This window comes from Notolepis coatsorum (assembly GCF_963971535.1).
Source record: "Notolepis coatsorum genome assembly, chromosome: 1".
NCBI classification, from domain to species: Eukaryota; Metazoa; Chordata; class Actinopteri; order Aulopiformes; family Paralepididae; genus Notolepis; species Notolepis coatsorum.
In genome coordinates, this window is record NC_140165.1 from 272,293,234 (window position 1) to 272,316,897 (window position 23,664).

The following is a 23,664-nucleotide window of genomic DNA, read 5'->3' on the forward strand; positions in this document are numbered from 1 at the left end:
TCTCCTTCCATCCCTTCTTTCAGTCCCCATATTCGTATGTTGTTTCTCCTCGACCTCCCCTCCAAGTCCATTAATTTTTCTCTCAATATGTTCTGTTGTTCGAGCGTCTCCTTTAGAATATCTTGTATTTCTGTAGTCCATTCCTCCGTTTCAGCCGTCCTTCCTTCCAACATCTTTATGTATTTCTCTTGTTCCTGTAGTTGTCCATCCATTGCCTCGAGTCCCTTATCCATTTCCTCTCTGAGCTCGGCCTGACCTTTCTTTAACTCTTCCCTGAGTCCATCGATGCTGTTTTGGATATTCTGCGTGCTCGCCTGGATAGCCATTGCGTTAGCTTGTATGCTAGTTTGTAGGCTAGTTTGTAGCTCTTGGTTAACTGTTGCATTAGCCTGTTGGCTAGTTAACGCGCTATCTTGCATGTTCTGCGCGTTAGCTTGTACGCTAGCTTGTATAGCTTGGATAGCCTTTGCGTTAGCTTGCATGTTAGCTTGTAGCTCTTGGATAGCCTTTTGGTTACTCACCGCGCTAGCTTGTGTGCTAGTTCGTAGCTCTTGGTTAGCAGCTTGTACGCTAGCTTGTATGCTCGCTTGTATGTTTGCTTGTATCTTCGCTATCCAAGCGGGTTCCACGGACTCCACGTCTCTGTCTTCCTGCGTCATGCTCGCCTGATCTACCTCGTCCGCCATTTTCTCGTGTAGAGATCTTTCCTCCTGTGTTTGTATCTCTTCTGGTGTCCTTTTTTTCTCGTTCTTTCTCGTGTTCACCCTTCCTTTTCTCTTATATTCTTGAATTGTCACTTTTTCTTTTGTTTTAGTTAGTTTTACTTCCCTTTTTCGATGTTTTTTGACCGGGAGCTCTGACACTGGTCAACTACCCACACATCTCAAAACCGGAAGTCCCTGATACTCTGTTTTAGCCTGGTATTGGACCGATATCTCTAATACTCTGTTTTAGCCTGGTATCGGACCGATACTGATACTCTGCTTTAACCTGTTACTGAGTTACTCACTCAGGCAGTAATGCATATGGCAATGATGAGATTGAGTGTGTCCTTCTACAGTTTGATCAAATAATGTCCTGGAAATGTCCCGGAAGTGATTTCCCGAGAAGTGTCTTTGGACTAAAGTCTTCCTCTCCACCTCGTTTCTCAGAAACATCCGGAACCGTTTTTCGCCCTGGCCAAGGAGCTCTACCCAGGACAATTCAAGGTACACTTATATACAGTATATCACCATATTAAGAGCTCTACCCAGGACAATTCAAGGTACACTTATATACAGTATATCACCATATTAAGAGCTCTACCCAGGACAATTCAAGGTACACTTATATACAGTATATCACCATATTAAGAGCTCTACCCAGGACAATTCAAGGTACACCTATATACAGTATATCACCATATTGAGAGCTCTCCCCAAGACAATTCAAGGTACACTTATATACAGTATATCACCATATTAAGAGCTCTACCCAGGACAATTCAAGGTACACTTATATACAGTATATCACCATATTGAGAGCTCTACCCAGGAAAATTCAAGGTATGACACACTTATATACAGTATATCACCATATTAAGAGATCACTTAGATCAGGGAGGGGCAACTGGCGGCCCGCGGGCCGCATGCGGCCCTCACCGACGTTCCATGCGGCCCCAGGCCAATATTAAAAAAAAAAAAAAAAAAAATTATAATTTTTTTTTATTTTTTTATTTTTTTTTATTTTTTTATTTTTTTATTTTTTTATTTTTTTGTATTGTATTCGACTAAGAAGAGTTGGCAGTCAACTATGACTCCTTTCGATCGATTAGTCTACTATTTGACTAATAGGGGTCAGCCCTAGTGTCAGCCCTGATCTCAAACCTACCGAAGTCGGCCCATGTCACCCCACTTCTTAGGGACCTGCACTGGCTCCCCATTGCTGCACGTATCCGCTTCAAGGCCCTCGACCTAGCATACCGTGCGGCAAAGGGAACCGCTCCCGCCTACCTCCGGTCAATGGTCTCTAACTACACACCCTCAAGACCCCTACGCTCTGCATCTTCTGGCCGCCTCAGATCTACTCCTATCCAAGCTCCCGGAGGGTCATCAAAGAGAAGCCGCCTATTCTCAGTCCTTGCCCCACAATGGTGGAATGAACTACCCATCCCAGTTAGGACAGCCGAATCCCATCCAATCTTTCGCCGTCGACTAAAGACTCACTTCTTCAACCATTATCTGAAATGATAAAAAAAAAAAAAAAAAAAAAAAAAAAAAATCTAACCCCGACTAACCTTAATGTCATGCACTTGTCCTAATAAACTAACCTACACTGTAACACGCAACACTTTGATGAACATTGTTACTCAGCTGATAGAGTTATACCCTTCTTGCCGTCTTGTCGCACAGAACTTGTAAGTCGCTTTGGATAAAAGCGTCAGCTAAATGACTAAATGTAAATGTAAATGTAGTGTGCACATATTCAACGCTGTTGAAAGTGCCGTGCAGCAATATGGGGGTTTTGATAAACTGTCGGCTGTTGTTACCGATGGATTCGCCGGGCTTCTAAGGCAGAGTGGCGTTGAGTGTCCAATTCTGCACTGCATTATACATCAGGTAAGTTCGCTAACATAATTTCCATCTATTGTGCGTCACTATAATGACCAATGCGAGTCGAGTGTAGTCAAATTATATGCGAGAGTCGTTAAATTGTTTTTCTTTTTTTTTATCTGATATAGGAGGCTCTCTGTGCCAAGAAGCTTGAATACAGCCATGTTATGGATTTGGTTACCAAGGTTACCAATCTAATTCGTGGAGGCAACAGGTCACTAAACCATAGAAAGTTTGTCTCCTTTTTGGAAGAGATGGACACTGATTATGGCGACTTGCAGCTACACACAGAAATCCGATGGCTGAGCCGTCGGAAAGTACAGGAGCGACATTGAAACACTGCAAATGCAATTCAATGATCGGTTTGAAGATTTCAACGGCATGCAGTCACGGATAGCGCTGTTTGCCGGCCCCCTCACCGCTACGGTGTCAGAGCAGCCCCCACCGTTGCAGCTTGAACTGTGCGAGCTACAGTCAGATCCTTTTTTTCAAGCAAAGACAAATGAGAGGGGAATTTCGTTTTGGAAACTGCTACCTGAGCCCCGCTTCCCACTCCTCAGGGACTTTGCCCTCTCTATGGCCAGTATGTTTGGGAGCACATACATACGTGAGAGCAATTTCTCAAACATGAAGCACATCAAGTCAAAGGAGAGAAACAGGCTGTCGGATGAAACATTATTTCATCTGATACAGATTGCATGCACAAACATTGAAGTTGACATTCCTGCTATTGTGCGCCAAATGGAGAGACCACAAGTGTCTCATTAAAGACAGGGGGGGGAGGAGATGATGAAGAGGTGTAGAGGGGGGGAAGGAGATGATGAAGAGGTGTAGAGAGGGGGGGGGAGAGATGATGAAGAGGTGTAGAGAGGGGGGGGGGATGATGGAGAGGTGTAGAGAGGGGACCATTATTATTATTATTATTATTATTATTATAACCATTATTGACCCACTGTGGGGCGAGGGTGAATGTCATGCCAGTTTGATTAAGGGTCAATGGGAGGCATGTAGTATTGTACTTTACTTTACTTGCACTTTACTTGTTTACTTTTGTAGTGTTCAGATAACACTAATAACACAAACACAAAGCAGCATTCCTGCTGCATTTCACTACAACAGTAAATCAAAAGTGCAATAATAAATGATTTTGTTAAATGTATAAACTTGTATCCTGCTACTAAACAAAACATTCCTGAGTGCTTCATATCCATAACATGCATTTCAGTGTTATAATGTTTTGTTTAGTAGCAGGATAAAAGTTTATACATTTAACAAAATCATTTATTATTGCACTTTTGATTTACTGTTGTAGTGAAATGCAGCAGGAATGCTGCTTTGTGTTTGTTGAGCAGTGGGCTTTAAGTTCATACATTTATTTTATTAGAAGCCTTAATTATAATTGATAATTTTTGTATATATTTGGGGTTACAGCAATACTTTTAAATTCAGCTGTTTATAAATTCATAAAGTTGAAATTGCATTACTAAATGCATTTGAAATGGAATAAAAACAAAGTTACAACAAATTATAATTGTTTATATACCTTATTTATCACATCTGTGACTATTATGGGCTATTTGAGTGATGGGGTACTACTGGCGGGACTGCCGATAAACAATGCGGCCCCCCAGATTGATTGTGGACATTTTGTGGCCCTCACCATATACAAAGTTGCCCACCCCTGACTTAGATCATGTAAACGGAAACAGCAACGGACATTCTCAAATATTCCAGGAGTCATTTTGTGCAAAAATGCGATGTGCTATTTGTTTTTTAGTGTTGATTTAGGCAACAAAATCGTTTATTACAATACGAAAACATAGTTAGATGTAGGGCTGTCCCCGACTAAGGATTTGGATGGTCGACTATGATTGGCCAAAATTTATATAATATTTTTAATATTTTCTTTAAATGTTTTTATTTTTTTATTTTTGTAGCATTCCATTTGGGCTGTGGGGGGTGCTTAATGTCTGAAGGAGTCGACTGAAGGCTTCTTGTCCTCTGCAAAAGCATGCAATTGGTCCACTGATGGATACATCTTGATATTTGTCTAGTCTAGTGTGTTCATTAGGTGGGTGAAATCCTCTTTCAGTGCCTCTGTGCCTGTTTTCGTAGGCAGTTAGCCTCTGGTATGCGTGCCATTAGCGTTAAGGGCTCCGCACACGGCGGGCGAATTTTGCCAGGCGACCGACTTTTTTTGCGAGCCGACCGACAGAATTGTATCGCCTCCATTGTTATGAATGAGAGAACCCACACGGCAGGAGATATTGAAGCGACGGTCGCGCAGCTATTTCTGTTGCCTGGCTAAAAATCGCCTCGATCCTATTTTTTGAGGCGACGGCAGCGGCGACACAGCAAGGACAATGAGGAAATAACATGACTTCTACAGTAGAAGTAGTATAGAAGTTCTACTGGTGTATCATTTGTGTACACCATTAATTTATCAATACATGCATTGATAAATAACCTACGTATTATTACCATGCTACTTATGTTCATTATTATTAACAGGAACAATTTAAATAAATAACGTTAGTGGAGAAGCTATAGTGGCCGCTTGTCATTAACTAATAAATGAACAATGCGCCACGATGCACCTACTTAGATGTTTTTAAACTCGGGTAACAAAAGAAGTTGTGGATGTTGACAGAGTTTAATGTCCAGGCTGCAGCTGATGTGGTTTATAAGGTTTATTGTCCAAAGAAAATGATGGTTGAGAACAGAACAGCGTCTTCAGTGAAAAAACATTCTCTCTCAGCTGCATAACAATACTTGTCCAATCGGTGGTAATGAACGTATTGTAGTGATCAGTCATGAAGTAATGTCAGGAAGAATGAGGAGAGGTTGTATTCGTATAGGTGGTTTAATTCCAGCTCAATATGGGTTTAGTTCCCTCGTAAAGCACAACACAGCTACCTGCTAATACGCTCGCTTCACAACAACCTAACGTCCGGTCCGTCCTCTGATATCTCCCTCAGGGGGGAAACAAGTAACCACACCCCCAGCTAGACAGAGCGACGGTCGGCTCTGGTGTGGGGGGCCAGGCGATTGTCAATCGCATCGCCAGGCGACGTCGGTCGCCCGCCGTGTGCAGACCACTTTAGCCACGCTTCTAGGCCTCTTTTCTTTTGGAAAGAATGATAAATATATATATATTTTTTTTATTATAAATATATATATATTTTTTTTTATAATCGACTAAGAGGTTGGCCAGTCGACTACGGCTCCTTTCTACCGATTAGTCGACTAATAGGGGTCAGCCCTAGTTAGATGATATTTGATATTATCAATATATTACCCATCCCTATGTGGATGTCTTTTCTGTATGTAGATCATATTATTTTTCATAAAATGAACTTGCTTACTCTTTGGGTTGTTTGTTTGTGATTGATTGAATGACTGTTGTGTTGTTTTTAGCCCACAGTCTGTCACTACTTCATGAAGCTACTGAAGGACAAGGGGCTGTTGAGACGTTGCTACTCGCAGGTTAGAAACCCATATTTTAGGATTGTATTTACATACACAGCATAATATCCCTCTGTGACACACACACACACACACACACACATACATGTAGGTTGAGGCTATTCCAGGTTAATGCTGGTATCAGTGTTAATGCCTTGCTCAAAGACATAAGGGATGGACATATTTTCTGTCAGGGGGGGGGATTCTAGAATGCTTCCCAAATTTCCCCATGGGGATTAATAAAGGAATACCTTATCTTGTCTTATCTTACACGTTTCTTGGATTTTAGTATTGGGGAAATCCTGTGTCTTGGTATTGGAACATCCTAAGTGTTTACAGGACTGTGTCTCAAACTAGCAGGATGCCATGCAGTGGCAGACAGTAGATAATGTGGTTTTCTCACCAGAACATTGACACTCTGGAGCGCGTGGCCGGGCTTCAGGGAGACGACTTGATTGAAGCTCACGGAACCTTCTACAGCTCCCACTGTGTCAGCTTCAGCTGCCGCAAGGAGTACAACCTGGACTGGATGAAAGGTATGAGGTGTGGGCTGTGGTCCAGAGGGGGGCTGTGATGCAGAGGGGGGCTGTGGTCCAGAGGGGGGCTGTGATGCAGAGGGGGGCTGTGATGCAGAGGGGGGCTGTGGTCCAGAGGGGGGCTGTGGTCCAGAGGGGAGCTAAGAAATGTGCAACAAAGAAAACCATTTGCTGTAATTTTCTGCAACTTAAATCCATAATTTCAATAAAATATAAGTACAGTGTATAAGGTTGCACAATAGTTTAACGTTGAACATGAAAACACACACACACACACATACACACACACACACACACACACACACACACACACACACATCAAATATTAGACAATGATGTGGTGTCTGTTTTTAAGATGTTTCTAAGCTTTAACTTACTTTTTGTTAACACATGGTGGCCCTAGTGCATTGTCTTAGTGGACTGCACCCCTATACCTTTGTTTGGGGAATCTTTGGGTCAGGGGTTTGGTTTTATGTTTAAGCCTAATTTATACTTGGATGTGAAAATGCCATCGGAGCTCCACCGGAGGTGTCACCGGGCCCGGCGTAGGCAGAGGAGCCTACCAATCAGAGCCTACCAGTCAGAAGAACCTACCAGTTAGAACCTTGACTTAAATCTAGTTGTCTGTTAACATATCCCTCTGACCCACAGAAAAGATCTTCTCTGACGACATCCCCAGATGTGACAAGTGTAACTGTCTAGTCAAGCCAGGTTAGTGTCTGTCTGTCTGTCTGTCTGCCTGTCTGTCTGCCTGTCTGTCTGTCTGTCTGTCTGTCCGTCCGTCCGTCTTACCTTGAAAAGTGATGTACTCCAGCATAACAGATCAACTGACCCTGAAGATCCTACAACATGACTGTGTGAGGTGATATTTGATATCTCTCTCTCTCTCTCTCTCTCTCTCTCTCTCTCTCTCTCTCTCTCTCTCTCTCTCTCTCTCTCTCTCTCTCCTCTGTCCAGACATCGTCTTCTTTGGGGAGAGTCTACCTGCCCGCTTCTTCACCTGCATGAAGATGGTGAGAGGAGGATGTTTGTATGTGTGCGTATGTGTGCGTGTACATGATGATCTTTGTCCTTTATATTTGATATTTTATTTATAATTGTATTTGTTGATTTCATCATATTTGTTTTGGTGTTTGATCATAAGGTGTTTTAGAATTCAAATTATGTCTCCCTCTCTCTGTCAGGACTTTCCTCGTTGTGATCTTCTGATCGTCATGGGAACATCTCTGCAGGTCCAGCCTTTTGCCGGACTGGTTGGCAGGTAATCGTTGACACGACCCTCTCTGCTTATACAGTAACAGTGTGTAATTGTAGCCCCTTTCTGACTTGATGACATAAACATTCTAAATGGGCCAACGTGTATTTCCTGTTGCCGTGTTTGTAATATCAATGGGTCTCATTCTCGAACGAAGTTACGACAAAATATTTCGTCTTAGCCAGATTTCGGCCTATTTAAGACATATTAGGGCTGGGAGTGGGAGTCCTCAAATTTTCCTGAGATCTTATTTGAGAGCAGATCTAAGAGTGCTGAGGAGCACACTTAAATATGCTCTCAGCCCACGATCAAATCTCATGATTGATTGACTAATTTAAAATTGTATTATAACTTGACAGACTGTGTTCTCATAGTGATTCCTTCATGTTAACGCTACATGCCTCCTTGGAATTAATTACTTGATCATAATTAAAATAAATATGACAATATTTGTACGATAAGAAATTACGCATTTGATGTCGGAAAAATAAATAATATGGATTCATCTGATCACAGGGCAGCTGGATTAACCATATCTGAACCAGCTATTTTGGACAAATGTATAATTACTTTAATTACTCAGATATTCAAACACAATTATGCAATTATTGTGAAATGATTGAAAATAATAATAATTGAATGCCTTCTGTGGAATTTGCATTTCTTATTTGTTACACATCTGTTTTAATGATTAATTATATACATTTGAAAGAATGCAGGTCAACATGCAATGTATCCCATTGATTGGTATTGATTGAAAACTTTATTAACAGATTGCAGAATGGGTACAGTACAGTACAGCTCAATTACATAAGGGGATGCAGACCAGAGAAAGAATTTCGTCTTGTTTACATCAGGGTCCCCCATTTTCAATTCATCATAACATATATGACACACACGACACAGATAGACAGTACTGCTACATCTATACATTTATGACATACCAGATTTGCAAATACAGTACTGTTTGTGATACAAAAAGAGTCCAGAAAAGAGAGTACATTTGACGTAGAAACTGTTGGAGGAGGTTGGGTAGGAGGGGTGGTAGACTTACACTGTACAAGCAAAACTGTACATTGGAATATTGACAAAACCATACTTGGTCATTTACTGTACATTGGAGGGGGTTGATATAGCTATAAACCTGCATTCTTTCGAATATATCAATTAAACTTATATTGAAATACACTATATAGCCTATACACCAACACTGAAATGACAGTGGATAAATAAATAAGAACTAAAGCTAATCGGTGGAAATAGACTGCATTAATATTCCATAACAAGTCTTGTGTGTGCGACAGTGCGCCTACGAATGAACAGTAGCCTATAGGCTTATGGAATAATAAGCCATACTGCTTCATTCATTACGCCCCCCGCCGGCCCGTAGGCTATATATATTATATGTCATTCATTCATTCATATACAGTACTGCGCGCGCGTGTGTGTGTGCGCGCGCTGCGGCAGGTGTGTACCGCGAGCTGTATATGATGCCAATACATTAATCTAATCTAGTTTTGATGGGCGCAAGCGTGATTATGAATCCTAGCCGCATTTCTCGGAGACGCTCTCTGATTGGCACTGACTGACGCTAGGTTTCGTAATCACGCGGCTCTCAAAGCACTTCCGCCATTCCATTTCACACAACTGCGTCAACAGTTGCTTTATAAGGACTGTCGGTGGCGTGGTTTGTATGCAAATGACCTGAACGGGAACGCGCTTTGGAGTTTACGACAGAATGACATTCTCCAAGCAGATATCAGATCATATAATTTCTGCTACCGTTTCAGCCACTTAAGACATATCTCCAGCACGTTCAGGACTCAGAGTGTACTTGTCATAGATTATGTCTCAGTGGTTCCAAGATAAGTCTTCCAGAATATATCTTTGAAAAATTTTCGGGAATGAGACCCAATATCTGACAGGGAATAAATGCTGTTCCCTAGCAACACAATTCCATTGAAAAATCTCATATTGGTCGACTGTGATGCAGTGTGGTTGGGAGCAGGGTTATTATAGTTTTATATTTTTCATTTGTTTTTCATTTTTGTTTTCAATTCAGTTTAATTTCAGTTTGTTTCCACAGTGGGTTTGCTTGTTTCAGTTGAGTATTTATTGTTTCAGTTATTAGATTCACTATTAGTTTTAGTTGTTTATTATAATATGCATGGTATTTTTCAGGGGCAAGATTTGAAATGATCAAAATACAAAGACTTTGTGGAGGTAATTGACTCACAGTCATGTAGATGTCCCAGTCTCAATGCACCAATGACTCCTCATGCTTGCCTTGTTGACTCATTTAACCAAATTGACAAAAGACACTGGTCCTCATTCTCGAACGGACATACGTAAAAGTTACCAAGGAATTACTTCGTAGCGCGATTTACGTACTTATTCTGCATTCTCGTACGGCTTCGTATTGTACATTCGTTGTAGGATTTGCGAACTCGAAAAGGTTGTAAGTCGGACAGACCGATGTGTGCCCGTGTTTTCAACAGTTTCCCTGGGACAAGACATTGGGGATTGCCGATACTACAGACATCCGTGTTATGTACAATTAAATAATTATAATGATAATAAATACGACAATATTTGTATCATTAACACTTACGTTTTGCATTTATAGTCCTGACTCAATGAGTCATTGTGAGCATTACACACACACTGCAAACTAAATAAATAAGAACTAAACCGATCGCCGCGGATATAGCTACTGTATAGTGGAATATACTCTATTAATTCAAGATTCTAGATATGCCATATACTGTCTTCTTCTCTATGATATTATTTATTGTTGGTTTATAGTCCTATTGCTAGAACTAAATAAATGCGTGGAGAAACGGCTTAGTGAGGCAGCCTCAGATTCTCTGTGATGAAACAGAGAATATAAATTATTATTTTTCTTTGCATCTTTGACAGTGAATAACACCATGCTAAAAATTACCAGACATGAAAAACTGCCACTGAGCTCATTCAGGACCTTCTTGAGATCATGTGTACATACAATCTAAGGAAATGAATAAAGGGAAGATGATTAAACAGATGGTTTTTGTAGATACAGTACTGAATTCTGCCATCTGGACACATGCTATTTGAAATTCTATTATAGAATATAGAATATCAGGCCTATAAATTACCTAAATGCCTTTCCAATGGCAGAGTTCAATTTGGATTTAGTATCACCAGGTGTGCAGCAAGAACCGTGAATGAAATCTACTGTAAGTACAGTTCCCTTCTTATAATCTTGTACCGGATCTCCTCACTGGTAAACAAGAATACCCTGAAGACTCTGGCAGGAGCACTCATTCAAGGGTACTACGACTATGCTTGCACCTCATGGTACCAAAGCACCTCAAAGGCGCTAAAAACAAAATTACAAACATCTCAAAACAAACTGGTCAGACTACTGCTTGACCTTACTCCTAGAACCCACCTCACCCCTGCCCACTTTGACAACCTAGGATGGCTTAGAGTAGACGACAGAGTACAGCAACTTGCAATGGGCCTGGTCTACAAGATACACTACACGACCAAGGTACCCATGTACATGTCAAAATACTTCCCAAAGGTCAGTGAATACCACGATCACAACACCAGAGGGAGCTCCACAAATCATGTTAAACCCAGATTCGGCTCAAACAAGGGATTAAACACGTTTCGCAATTATGCCACATCAATGTGGAACGCCCTACCCAAAGCTGTAAAGGAATGTGAATCACTACCCACTTTCAAAAACACTCTCAAAAAACACCTACGGGAGACTGCAATTCGAAACTGGCCCCTGTAAATGTCCTAACACAACCCCCTCCAATGTACAGTAAATTACCAAGTATGGTCTTGTCAATATTCCAATGTACAGTTTTGCTTGTACAGTTGTACAGTGTCCCCCACCCACCCCTCCTACCCAACCCCCCCCCCCCCCACACCCACCCAACCACCTCCAATGTACAGTCCCCCCCACCTACCCAACCTCCTCCAATGTACAGTTTCCATGTCAAATGTATATACTCTTTTTTCTGGACTCTTTTCGTATCACAAACAGTACTGTATTTGCAAATCTGGTATGTCATAAATGTATAGATGTAGCAGTACTGTCTATCTGTATGTCATGTATGTCATATATGTTACGATGAATTGAAAATGGGGGACCCTGATGTAAACAAGACGAAAGTCTTTCTCTGGTCTGCATCCCCTTAACAATTGTATGTATTGAGCTGTACTGTACCCATTCTGCAATCTGTTAATAAAGTTTTCAATCAATCAATGGATATGGCTCCGCCATTTTGAATCGGTTTGCAACGCGGATTGTTGCTAAATGTTCACAGAAGGTAGACAAACTAACTAACTCCAATCTATGCCAATAATGTTCAGTTTTGTGGTAGATAATCCCCGAAAAATAAGAGAAATAAAAAAAGTTATTCCACAAGTAATTTGCTGGCTTGAGCTGGGTAGGGTCGTTTTTCGAAATTCCGACGCTCATTGAAAGCCCAGTCCATCATAATGACTACAGCCGCTCGGATTTATTTCCGGTCGAAATTCGCTTGCATATGAATACAATTCCTAAACTGATATTTCATTAATAACACTTTATTCCAACATATCATCCAACAGCGATGATATGATAGGGAATTAGTTGTCTCATTGACTGCTGTAAAAAATTTATGTTTATTGTAATTTTTACACAACTTTTTAAATCATCATTAACCCTCTCTCTCTGTCTCTCTCTCTCTCTCTCTCTCTCTCTCTCTCTCTCTCTCTCTCTCTCTCTCTCTCTCTCTCTCTCTTGTGTGTTCAGGGTGTCTACAAGTTGCCCCAGATTGCTCATCAACATGGAGAAAGCAGGCGAGGTGACCTTTCACTCTGCCATCATTCCCCTCTCGCACACTTCTTAACACATTGGCACAGTCCATGGGGCTGTTTGTAGAGCTAAATCTATAGTATTGCTATCTGTCCATTCTCATTGTCAATTGAGACCATAAACCGTCCCTTCAAAATGGCTTAAAGGGAAAAAAAATCATCAATACGTTCTCATTTTATAGCGCCGTGAATATAAGGGATTCCGGCTAGGATATTTCCTGGAAGGCTAGATAAAGGGCTAATAGCTACTAACGTTATATCCAATGGCATTTCCGTTATACAAAAGCTACAGTTAAAACTCAAACTGCATATGATCGGTATGATCCTCAAGCATGTATGCATGAAAGGGGGGGGGGGGGGGGGGGGGCGGGGGACGTCGTTTCTGATTATTGATTACCAATAACCGTGTTCATCTAAGTAGCCACATACGCTGATCGCCTGGTTGAGTATCATAGCAAGCTCTGATCAGCATGTAATTTACGTGAAAAGATCTTACCATGAGCCGGTTGGATCCCCCGAGCATTTCCCAGTTATCGATCGCCATCTGGTAGATCGATATGTCCATTGGCTGATGATAAATCCCCTTATTGCATAGTGAAATCCGCTATCCAAAACGTATTCCGTGCAACAGACAATAGCGCTCGCTTCAGGTGAGTAGAAAACTACATTAGAGATCCTAAAAAAAAAAGACAGCTTCTGCCACAGGGAACACTGCATTATCGATACAGCGCCCCTAAGAGGATCTGGCCGGTAATGCACTTTCTCGAATTCAAAGAGTAGGGTAAATCTGCAGTGCCGCTCGGCGACCTTGAATAGGTTATTAAAATGGAATAAAAGCCAAAACAACCTTGCCACGGATATATCCGTCCTCGGTCCTTTAAACTGGGGAACTATCTTATAAATGGCCTTTTTCAGTGTTTAGCATTGTTTCCTAGCTATGTGGACTTATATTAATATGATCTATGTCTCTAATTCTCATATTGGCGCATTCTTCCAATTCTCCTCTCACAATATTCACCCTCACTGAACTGAGTCATCTGAAAATGTGATGATTTGTGATGTCAGAGAGACTCAGCTGCATGATAATGTGGCAGATGCCACCAGGCCACACAGTGGTTTAGGAGCCCAGCCTCAAAACGGCTCGAGATCTTGAGGTAGAAAAATGCTGTTTTTGAGGACTTGATTAGAAATACAAAACAATGAATTAAAAAAAATTATAATTACAGAGGTGTTCCATAAACTCACAGGAATTGTGTAAAAGTGCCCAAATAGTGAAAGAAATAGTAAAATAGTTCCCCTTTAAGCATGGATTCGAAACACGGATATATCCGTTGTTGGGCGGGATTGTGTTAATGTCTCACACATTCTAAGATACAAACAACGTTAGGTTATGACTATAACCAAGTTCTGTTAGTTAGGGGCGATGCTTGGCATCACCTACTGCACTATCTCGCGTACGTGCACGCGTACTGAATAAACCACAAATGTACCTCTAATACCAGTATTAGTCTGACCACACCCCTCATCAGCTTACCTTCATAAGCAGGTGTGTGGTCACCTGCTCTCCTCCTTCCCAAGCTTTCACCACAAGGTGAGGTTAAGGGCTGCAGCGGCCGTCTGATGCCAAGCATCGCCCCTAACTAACAGAACTTGGTTATAGTCATAACCTAACGTTCTGTATCGTTAGTGGCTTAGCTTGGCATCACCTACTGCACAAGGGAGGCCAAGCGGAGCCACTTGGCTGACAAATACACCCCGCTGACAGCCCCCCAAAACCATCAGAACAGGGAGGGCCGAGCCCCCCCGACCCCCCCTAATGGAGGGTATCCCCCCTATTAGAGGCTTCACGGGAAGGCGACGGACCCGACCGTGCGAAGAGGCACTCAAGCAACTTAACGCACAGGGTGAGCAGACCGTGGCTTGACCCCACGACTACACACACGCACAACCCGCATGCCACCCGGGAACGAACGGAGGAACAACCTCGTCACTGCCCCCAGAATCACGGGGTCAAGGGCAAACCCAACCCCGTGGCAAGGCCGTAGCAGCGGAGCGCGAAGGAAGACCCAGACCCACCAAAAGGACTGGACTCCCTGGAATGGGGGCCCGGAGAAGTCCATGATGCCAGCATCAAGACCCCACCAGGGGGGCACCTAGTGACCCCGCCCCTCACATCGCCAGCGTATTCGGACAAAGGCCCCTCAGCCGAGCGGGCCCTGTCCCCCCCAACAGCACACCGCCTGGAACACAAGCCCCGCAACAGGCAGACAGCATGGTCATAACATACAAGAGTTAACCAACGGAAACAGGCAGTGCACCGGGGAAGACCAGGCAACAGGTCGTCAACCCAAGCCTGGAAAAAACTGCGGACGAGGCAGGCGCCAGAAAGGACAGCCGAAACAGCCGCCCCGGCGGAAGGGGCGTATGCTGGCGTTGTCGCATAACCAAGCTTTCAACAGCACGTCAGAAGCGGGATCCGTAGACCACACGGCCCCTGACAGCTGCCCACAGAAAAGCCCATACGATCGGCAGACGTCATGAACGTGCAGGGGCACCCTCAACCGGAGAACCGGGAGTTGACACTGCAGCAACACACCAGAGAACCAACCACCCAGGCATTACCCCATGTAATGGTTGGTCCTATAACCCCTCAGGAAAAAAACCCGAAACGCACCTGCGGCACCGCCGCAGCCCGCGTTCCGGTTCCCAACAGGGCTATCCCGGGCCTACAGGTCAACGGGCATCACCCCGGACCGGGCCCGGCGATACGGGGAGCACAGGATCCCAAAGGAGGTTAACCCCACCCAACAGGCTCCTCAGCGCCAAAACGCAAGAGAAGAGCGTAATATGGAAGACCAGCCCCCAGCACCCCGCACTCGGTATTCCCAGGAGGTCACCCAACCAAGTACCAACCAAGACCAACCCGCACAGCAGCCGAGATCCGACGAGATCGGATGCGTACAGGTCGGCACGGCCATAAGCCACTATGACAGTGCAGAATACACCAAACAAGGGGTCCCATAACGCACAACCCTGTGACACCCGGATCGACCTAGCAGTTTTCCCCCTGAAAAAACCCTAAGTCCCTCAGGGTACCAGAACAGCAGATCTGCATCCCCAGCGGACAACGGGTGCACTGATCTGGACCAGCGCGACCAGAACCAGTCCCGTGCCCTAATCACGCCGACCTGCCAACCCCAGGAGAAGGGGCAGATATGCGCGTCTGATCCCAACATAAAAAGAAGGCGCCACCCAGACGTGTCGGTATGAACCGCGTCCGGCGGCCCACCCCTAGGGCGTGAGACCCTTCCCATATGCCCAGACCCATTCCGTCATCATCCCCTGACATGAACGGGAACCCATCGACAACACACAGGATGTCGGAAGAGGAAAAACCCCCATCCCAATTGCTCCATAAAAACGCTGTTTTACCAAAGCAAACGAGGCGCGCCAGTCAGCAACGGCCAAAGCACATCCTGAGCTAGCACTATGTGTGCGTTTGGACATACCCACATCAACAATAGGCCGTTTAGACCACCATATTGAATCCCCAAGACGCCCAGGGAAACGACAAGAGGGGCGAGATGCAATCAACTCCATGAATGAATGAATGAAAAAATATACCCAACAGACTGCAGTACAGGAATACATACAAGAAGATAAGGGGAGGCAGACCTGAGAAGACGTTAGTCTTGTTCCATCAGGGACCCTCATTTCATATCCATCAAGACACATTCAACTCTTTATAAAATAAAGAAAAGGCATCACATGTATGACCTAACTGCACAGCTGGGAGTAAAAAACCCTGTTTTTCACATGATTTTAATCCAGTCACTCTTTTTAATCAGAGTGTAAGACCAGATTCCCCCAGAAACACCTTCCCACATGAGACCACGGTCAAGAAAAAGATATGTAAACTGTGAGACACGTGACCAACAGACTCAAGTTTGACACAAAAACGAGCGCAGCAGGTTAAGTCCTGCGCTCTAACCTCGACATCTTTACGACACCAGCTCATGGAAGGCGTCGCCATAGCAACAACGCTATAACGGGCGGGGAAAACCCACCGGATCCTGTCATAACAGGAGTCGGTAGAATACCCCTCCCCCCCCCCCCCCTCCCCCGTCAAGCACTGGCTTGGCCCTGACTGGCTCAGCAGGAAGGTCAACAAACCCTCTAAACCAATCAAGTGGGAAAAAGGAGGGGTTTATCCGACACCCCCTCCCGAAAAACACACCTTATATCCCTACACACAGAAAACAACCGTAGCCATTTTGAAAACCTCCGGTAGAACAAAATATATATAGCATAAGCTAATACAATGTTAGCTACCCACAAAGTGTAAAAGGGTTTACAACAAAACACAAGTCGCCTGTGCGTGAATCCCATACCCGCAGCCTATGCTACACATAGGAAGACGTTGAACGAGAGCAATGGCTAGGCCATGAAAAGTGTGTACGAGCATTACTGCAACTAACAACACAGCGTTGTGAACACATATACTTAGTTAAAGCAATGGAATATCACCAGTTCTAATTGCATGTGGAGCATCAAGCTAATAGAACCTATTACCGAGTGTAAGTTGCAGACCTTGCTTAAAAACTCGTAACACAACACAACTCATTCCCCCAACGTAACAGGGTAGATTCATAAAACACAACCCCACCACATGATTTGTATTGAAGAAACACACAGTTTGTTCGGCCAAACACAGTCCCCCTTATATCAGGGAACTTTTTATTAATAAATAAATATGTGATCAAGGCACAAAATCATAGAGGGGCCGGGGAGGGTGTAGAGGAGGGGACACAGAGGGGGAAAAGTCACTCTCAACGGCGCCTGCCACCTCGCGCCGCTCGAGTCTTGCCACCCCGGGGAGCCCCGGAGGGACGGTAGGTTACAGTCTGCTGGACACGACGTTCCCTACCGTCTCCTCCGGTCTGGGATGGGCCGGCGGTGGCCGAAGCGTCGTTTCGTCCCCTGGCCCTCTTGGCAGAGCCAGCAGCGGCGGCGGAGGCAGTGGTAGCGGCGACGGAGACAGCTCGACGTCGCGGAAGCCTTCTGCCCCCACCGGCAAGGACGGGAGGCGGAAAATGGGGTTGGAGGATGGATCTCTCCTCTGCCATCTCTCTGCATGTTGAGGTCATCAATAGCAGGGCCTTCCCGAACAGGCCAGCGTCGGAGAGGGCGGCCGTCAGAAGAGGGGTTCTCTTCCGTTCCGGCACACGGGCCTGCTCCAGCCAAAGATGACGCTGGCCCAGGGTGGCCAGGGCGCGCACTTTACCCATGGCTATGGCTAGCACCTGGGAGAGGTGCAGCACAGCTCCCGCAGCCTGGGTGATCTGATCGCACCTCACCTCGTTCAGATCCGCGCCGCCCGTCATTATCCCCGATACAAATCTAGCCAGGTGGGCGATGTTAGAGGCCGCAGCCAGCGACTGTGTACCGGCGATAAATGACTGGTCACCCCAATAAGCCAATCGCCTAGCCGACCTCCCCTGGAGGACCGGCTTGCATAGGGGCTCCCACACCATATCCGGACAGAGGAGCGCGGCCATCGGATTGTCAAGCCGAGGTACGCCCTCCCCCATACCTTTGACCAACCCCGACACCCGCGTAACTGGTACGTAGGCGGGAGTTAGTCCCATGATGTTGGAGACCGCCTGACCCCGACGAACATAGGCCCCCATCGATGGGAAAAATGGGTAGACAACGTCCACCCCTCTCACCGGGGGACGCTGCCAGGGATGGCCTATGAGGTCATCAGGGACAGGTGCAGGCAATGGCTGCGGCAGCGGCACACCGTTTGCAGCGGCGGCTACCGCCATGAGCTCGGGAAACAAGGCCCGCAGTTCCCCCTGCGGACCCTCCTCCACCGACCCCGCATCCCTCGCATACAGCAGGCTGCGACTGGTCAAGGAGCCACAATCCGATGCGGCTGACAGTAGGGCATCCTGTCGATGAGGCCAAGGTGGTTCCCCGACATCCTCGAACAAGGCGCCCCGTGGAGCCATTTCTCCCCCCTCCGGGGTCTCCGGAGGAGGGATACTCCCCTCCACGGGACCATCATACAAGAACCCGTCCGCCTCCTCCATGAAGTCTTCAGTTTCCATCAGAAATCCAGAGTCGGACGCGGCCTCGCTGGTCTCCAGCAATTCCCCAAACCCAGGCCGTTCGCGTCTGCACGCCACCATGTTACGACGTGAGCGAGCAGACGCAAAAAGTTTTCGTCGCAAATCCTCTGGCTCTAAGACAATCCCCCGTTCATCAACGGGCGATTCCCCAGAAACAGAGGAACCAGAGTCGAGATCAGGCCATCGCCGGAGCGACGGCACCGAACCCTCGGCTCGTCGGTGAGAAAAACTATCCACCGGCAGTCTCCCGGGCTGGGTCGGCAACCACGAGAGTGGCAACAGCCCAGCACCGGAACGCACGACGGAGGCGGGAATGGAGAATCGGTGGTGAAGAGTAGGTCTAGCGGGTCTACTCTCCGCGGAATACCCTATGACCCAAACCTTTTTCTTATATAAACAAGTGAGAGAAGAAAAAGGTTAGGCACAATGTAAACCTAGTCACAACTCTTTTCAACTATCAACGACACGTCAAGTGGGGTACTACCGAGGCACTTCCTTGTGGTGAAAGCGAGAAGGAGGAGAGCAGGTGACCACACACCTGCTTATGAAGGTAAGCTGATGAGGGGTGTGGTCAGACTAATACTGGTATTAGAGGTACATTTGTGGTTTATTCAGTACGCGTGCACGTACGCGAGATAGTGCAGTAGGTGATGCCAAGCTAAGCCACTAACGATACAGAATTAGAGCCGCACACCTAATACCTCCCGTCTAAGGGCTTTTTATTGTGCAGTAACGTTTCGAGCAACAAGGCTCTTCCTCAGACTTCAATTTGGTGTGTGTTTACTTATTTTTATTTATTTAATATTTCTTATATATTAATACTCAAGTGTACTCTCAGAGTGTATATACTACAACATGTTATTCTCTCAGAGAGTATACACTACAACATGTTCTCTCTCAGAGAGTATATACTACAACATGTTCTTCTCTCAGAGAGTGTATACTACAACATGTTCTCTCTCAGAGAGTATATACTACAACATGTTCTTCTCTCAGAGTATATACTACAACATGTTCTTCTCTCTCAGAGAGTATATACTACAACATGTTCTTCTCTCTCAGAGTATATACTACAACATGTTCTTCTCTCTCAGAGAGTATATACTACAACATGTTCTTCTCTCAGAGAGTATATACTACAACATGTTCTTCTCTCTCAGAGAGTATATACTACAACATGTTCTTCTCTCAGAGAGTATATACTACAACATGTTCTTCTCTCAGAGAGTATATACTACAACACGTTCTTCTCTCAGAGAGTATATACTACAACATGTTCTTCTCTCAGAGAGTATATACTACAACATGTTCTTCTCAGAGAGTATATACTACAACATGTTCTTCTCTCAGAGAGTATACACTACAACATGTTCTCTCTCAGAGAGTATATACTACAACATGTTCTTCTCTCAGAGAGTATACACTACAACATGTTCTCTCTCAGAGAGTATACACTACAACATGTTCTTCTCTCAGAGTATACACTACAATATGTTCTTCTCTCAGAGTATACACTACAACATGTTCTTCTCTCAGAGAGTATACACTACAACATGTTCTCTCTCAGAGTATATACTACAACATGTTCTTCTCTCAGAGAGTATACACTACAACATGTTCTCTCTCAGAGAGTATATACTACAACATGTTCTTCTCTCAGAGTATATACTACAACATGTTCTTCTCTCAGAGAGTATATACTACAACATGTTATTCTCTCAGAGAGTATATACTACAACATGTTCTTCTCTCAGAGTATATACTACAACATGTTCTTCTCTCAGAGTATATACTACAACATGTTCTTTTCTCAGAGTATATACTACAACATGTTCTCTCTCAGAGTATATACTACAACATGTTCTTCTTTCAGAGTATACACTACAACATGTTCTCTCTCAGAGAGTATACACTACAACATGTTCTTCTCTCAGAGAGTATATACTACAACATGTTCTTCTCTCAGAGTATATACTACAACATGTTCTTCTCTCAGAGAGTATATACTACAACATGTTCTCTCTCAGAGTATATACTACAACATACTCTTCTCTCAGAGTATATACTACAACATGTTCTTCTCTCTCAGAGTATATACTACAACATGTTCTTCTCTTAGAGAGTATACACTACAACATGTTCTTCTCTCAGAGAGTATATACTACAACATGTTCTTCTCTCAGAGTATATACTACAACATACTCTTCTCTCAGAGTATATACTACAACATGTTCTTCTCTCAGAGTATATACTACAACATGTTCTCTCTGAGTGTATATACTACAACATGTTCTTCTCTCAGAGAGTATATACTACAACATGTTCTTCTCTCTCAGAGAGTATATACTACAACATGTTCCTCTCTCAGAGAGTATATACTACAACATGTTCTTCTCTCAGAGAGTATATACTACAACATGTTCTTCTCTCAGAGAGTATATACTACAACATGTTCTTCTCTCAGAGAGTATATACTACAACATGTTCTTCTCAGAGAGTATATACTACAACATGTTCTTCTCTCAGAGAGTATACACTACAACATGTTCTCTCTCAGAGAGTATATACTACAACATGTTCTTCTCTCAGAGAGTATACACTACAACATGTTCTCTCTCAGAGAGTATACACTACAACATGTTCTTCTATCAGAGTATACACTACAACATGTTCTTCTCTCAGAGTATACACTACAACATGTTCTTCTCTCAGAGAGTATACACTACAACATGTTCTCTCTCAGAGTATATACTACAACATGTTCTTCTCTCAGAGAGTATACACTACAACATGTTCTCTCTCAGAGAGTATATACTACAACATGTTCTTCTCTCAGAGTATATACTACAACATGTTCTTCTCTCAGAGAGTATATACTACAACATGTTATTCTCTCAGAGAGTATATACTACAACATGTTCTTCTCTTAGAGTATATACTACAACATGTTCTTCTCTCAGAGTATATACTACAACATGTTCTTTTCTCAGAGTATATACTACAACATGTTCTCTCTCAGAGTATATACTACAACATGTTCTTCTCTCAGAGTATACACTACAACATGTTCTCTCTCAGAGAGTATACACTACAACATGTTCTCTCTCGGAGAGTATATACTACAACATGTTCTCTTTCAGAGAGTATATACTACAACATGTTCTTCTCTCAGAGAGTATACACTACAACATGTTCTTCTCTCAGAGAGTATATACTACAACATGTTCTCTCTCAGAGAGTATATACTACAACATGTTCTCTCTCAGAGAGTATATACTACAACATGTTCTTCTCTCAGAGTATATACTACAACGTGTTCTTCTCTCAGAGAGTATACAGTACAACATGTTCTTCTCTCTCAGAGTATATACTACAACATGTTCTTCTCTCTCAGAGTATACTACAACATGTTCTTCTCTCTCAGAGTATATACTACAACATGTTCTTCTCTCTCAGAGTATATACTACAACATGTTCTTCTCTCAGAGAGTATACACTACAACATGTTATTCTCTCAGAGAGTATATACTACAACATGTTCTTCTCTCAGAGAGTATATACTACAACATGTTCTTCTCTCTCAGAGTATATACTACAACATGTTCTTCTCTCTCAGAGAGTATATACTACAACATGTTCTTCTCTCTCAGAGAGTATATACTACAACATGTTCTTCTCTCTCAGAGAGTATATACTACAACATGTTCTTCTCTCTCAGAGAGTATATACTACAACATGTTCTTCTCTCTCAGAGTATATACTACAACATGTTCTCTCTCAGAGAGTATATACTACAACATGTTCAAGTCAAGTCAGTCAAGAGTTTTATTTGTCACGGCATACAAGTATACAATGAAATGTGGGTGGTCTTCTCTCTCAGAGAGTATATACTACAACATGTTCTTCTCTCTCAGAGTATATACTACAACATGTTCTTCTCTCTCAGAGAGTATATACTACAACATGTTCTTCTCTCTCAGAGTATATACTACAACATGTTCTTCTCTCAGAGAGTATATACTACAACATGTTCTTCTCTCAGAGAGTATATACTACAACATGTTCTTCTCTCTCAGAGTATATACTACAACATGTTCTTCTCTCTCAGAGAGTATATACTACAACATGTTCTTCTCTCTCAGAGTATATACTACAACATGTTCTTCTCTCTCAGAGTATATACTACAACATGTTCTTCTCTCAGAGTATATACTACAACATGTTCTCTCTCAGAGAGTATATACTACAACATGTTCAAGTCAAGTCAGTCAAGAGTTTTATTTGTCACGGCATACAAGTATACAATGAAATGCGGGTGTTCTTCTCTCTCAGAGAGTATATACTACAACATGTTCTTCTCTCTCAGAGTATATACTACAACATGTTCTTCTCTCTCAGAGAGTATATACTACAACATGTTCTTCTCTCTCAGAGAGCATATACTACAACATGTTCTTCTCTCAGAGAGTATATACTACAACATGTTCTTCTCTCAGAGAGTATATACTACAACATGTTCTTCTCTCTCAGAGTATATACTACAACATGTTCTTCTCTCTCAGAGTATATACTACAACATGTTCTTCTCTCTCAGAGAGTATATACTACAACATGTTCAAGTCAAGTCAGTCAAGAGTTTTATTTGTCACGGCATACAAGTATACAATGAAATGCGGGTGTTCTTCTCTCTCAGAGAGTATATACTACAACATGTTCTTCTCTCTCAGAGTATATACTACAACATGTTCTTCTCTCTCAGAGAGTATATACTACAACATGTTCTTCTCTCTCAGAGAGTATATACTACAACATGTTCTTCTCTCAGA

The 23,664-nt window shown here is 43.5% G+C and overlaps 1 protein-coding gene across 1 annotated transcript in view; it reads left to right on the forward strand.

Moving 5' to 3' along the window:
* The window catches only part of sirt2 (sirtuin 2 (silent mating type information regulation 2, homolog) 2), a 76,019-nt gene that overhangs the window by 45,816 nt on the left and 6,539 nt on the right, over positions 1 to 23,664 (forward strand). The window contains exons 7-13 of the mRNA XM_084320372.1: positions 1,152 to 1,208; positions 6,009 to 6,077; positions 6,463 to 6,592; positions 7,244 to 7,303; positions 7,550 to 7,605; positions 7,777 to 7,853; positions 12,643 to 12,694. Of these exons, the coding sequence (XP_084176498.1) occupies positions 1,152 to 1,208; positions 6,009 to 6,077; positions 6,463 to 6,592; positions 7,244 to 7,303; positions 7,550 to 7,605; positions 7,777 to 7,853; positions 12,643 to 12,694 (501 nt within the window). The remainder of the gene's footprint in view (positions 1 to 1,151; positions 1,209 to 6,008; positions 6,078 to 6,462; positions 6,593 to 7,243; positions 7,304 to 7,549; positions 7,606 to 7,776; positions 7,854 to 12,642; positions 12,695 to 23,664) is intronic.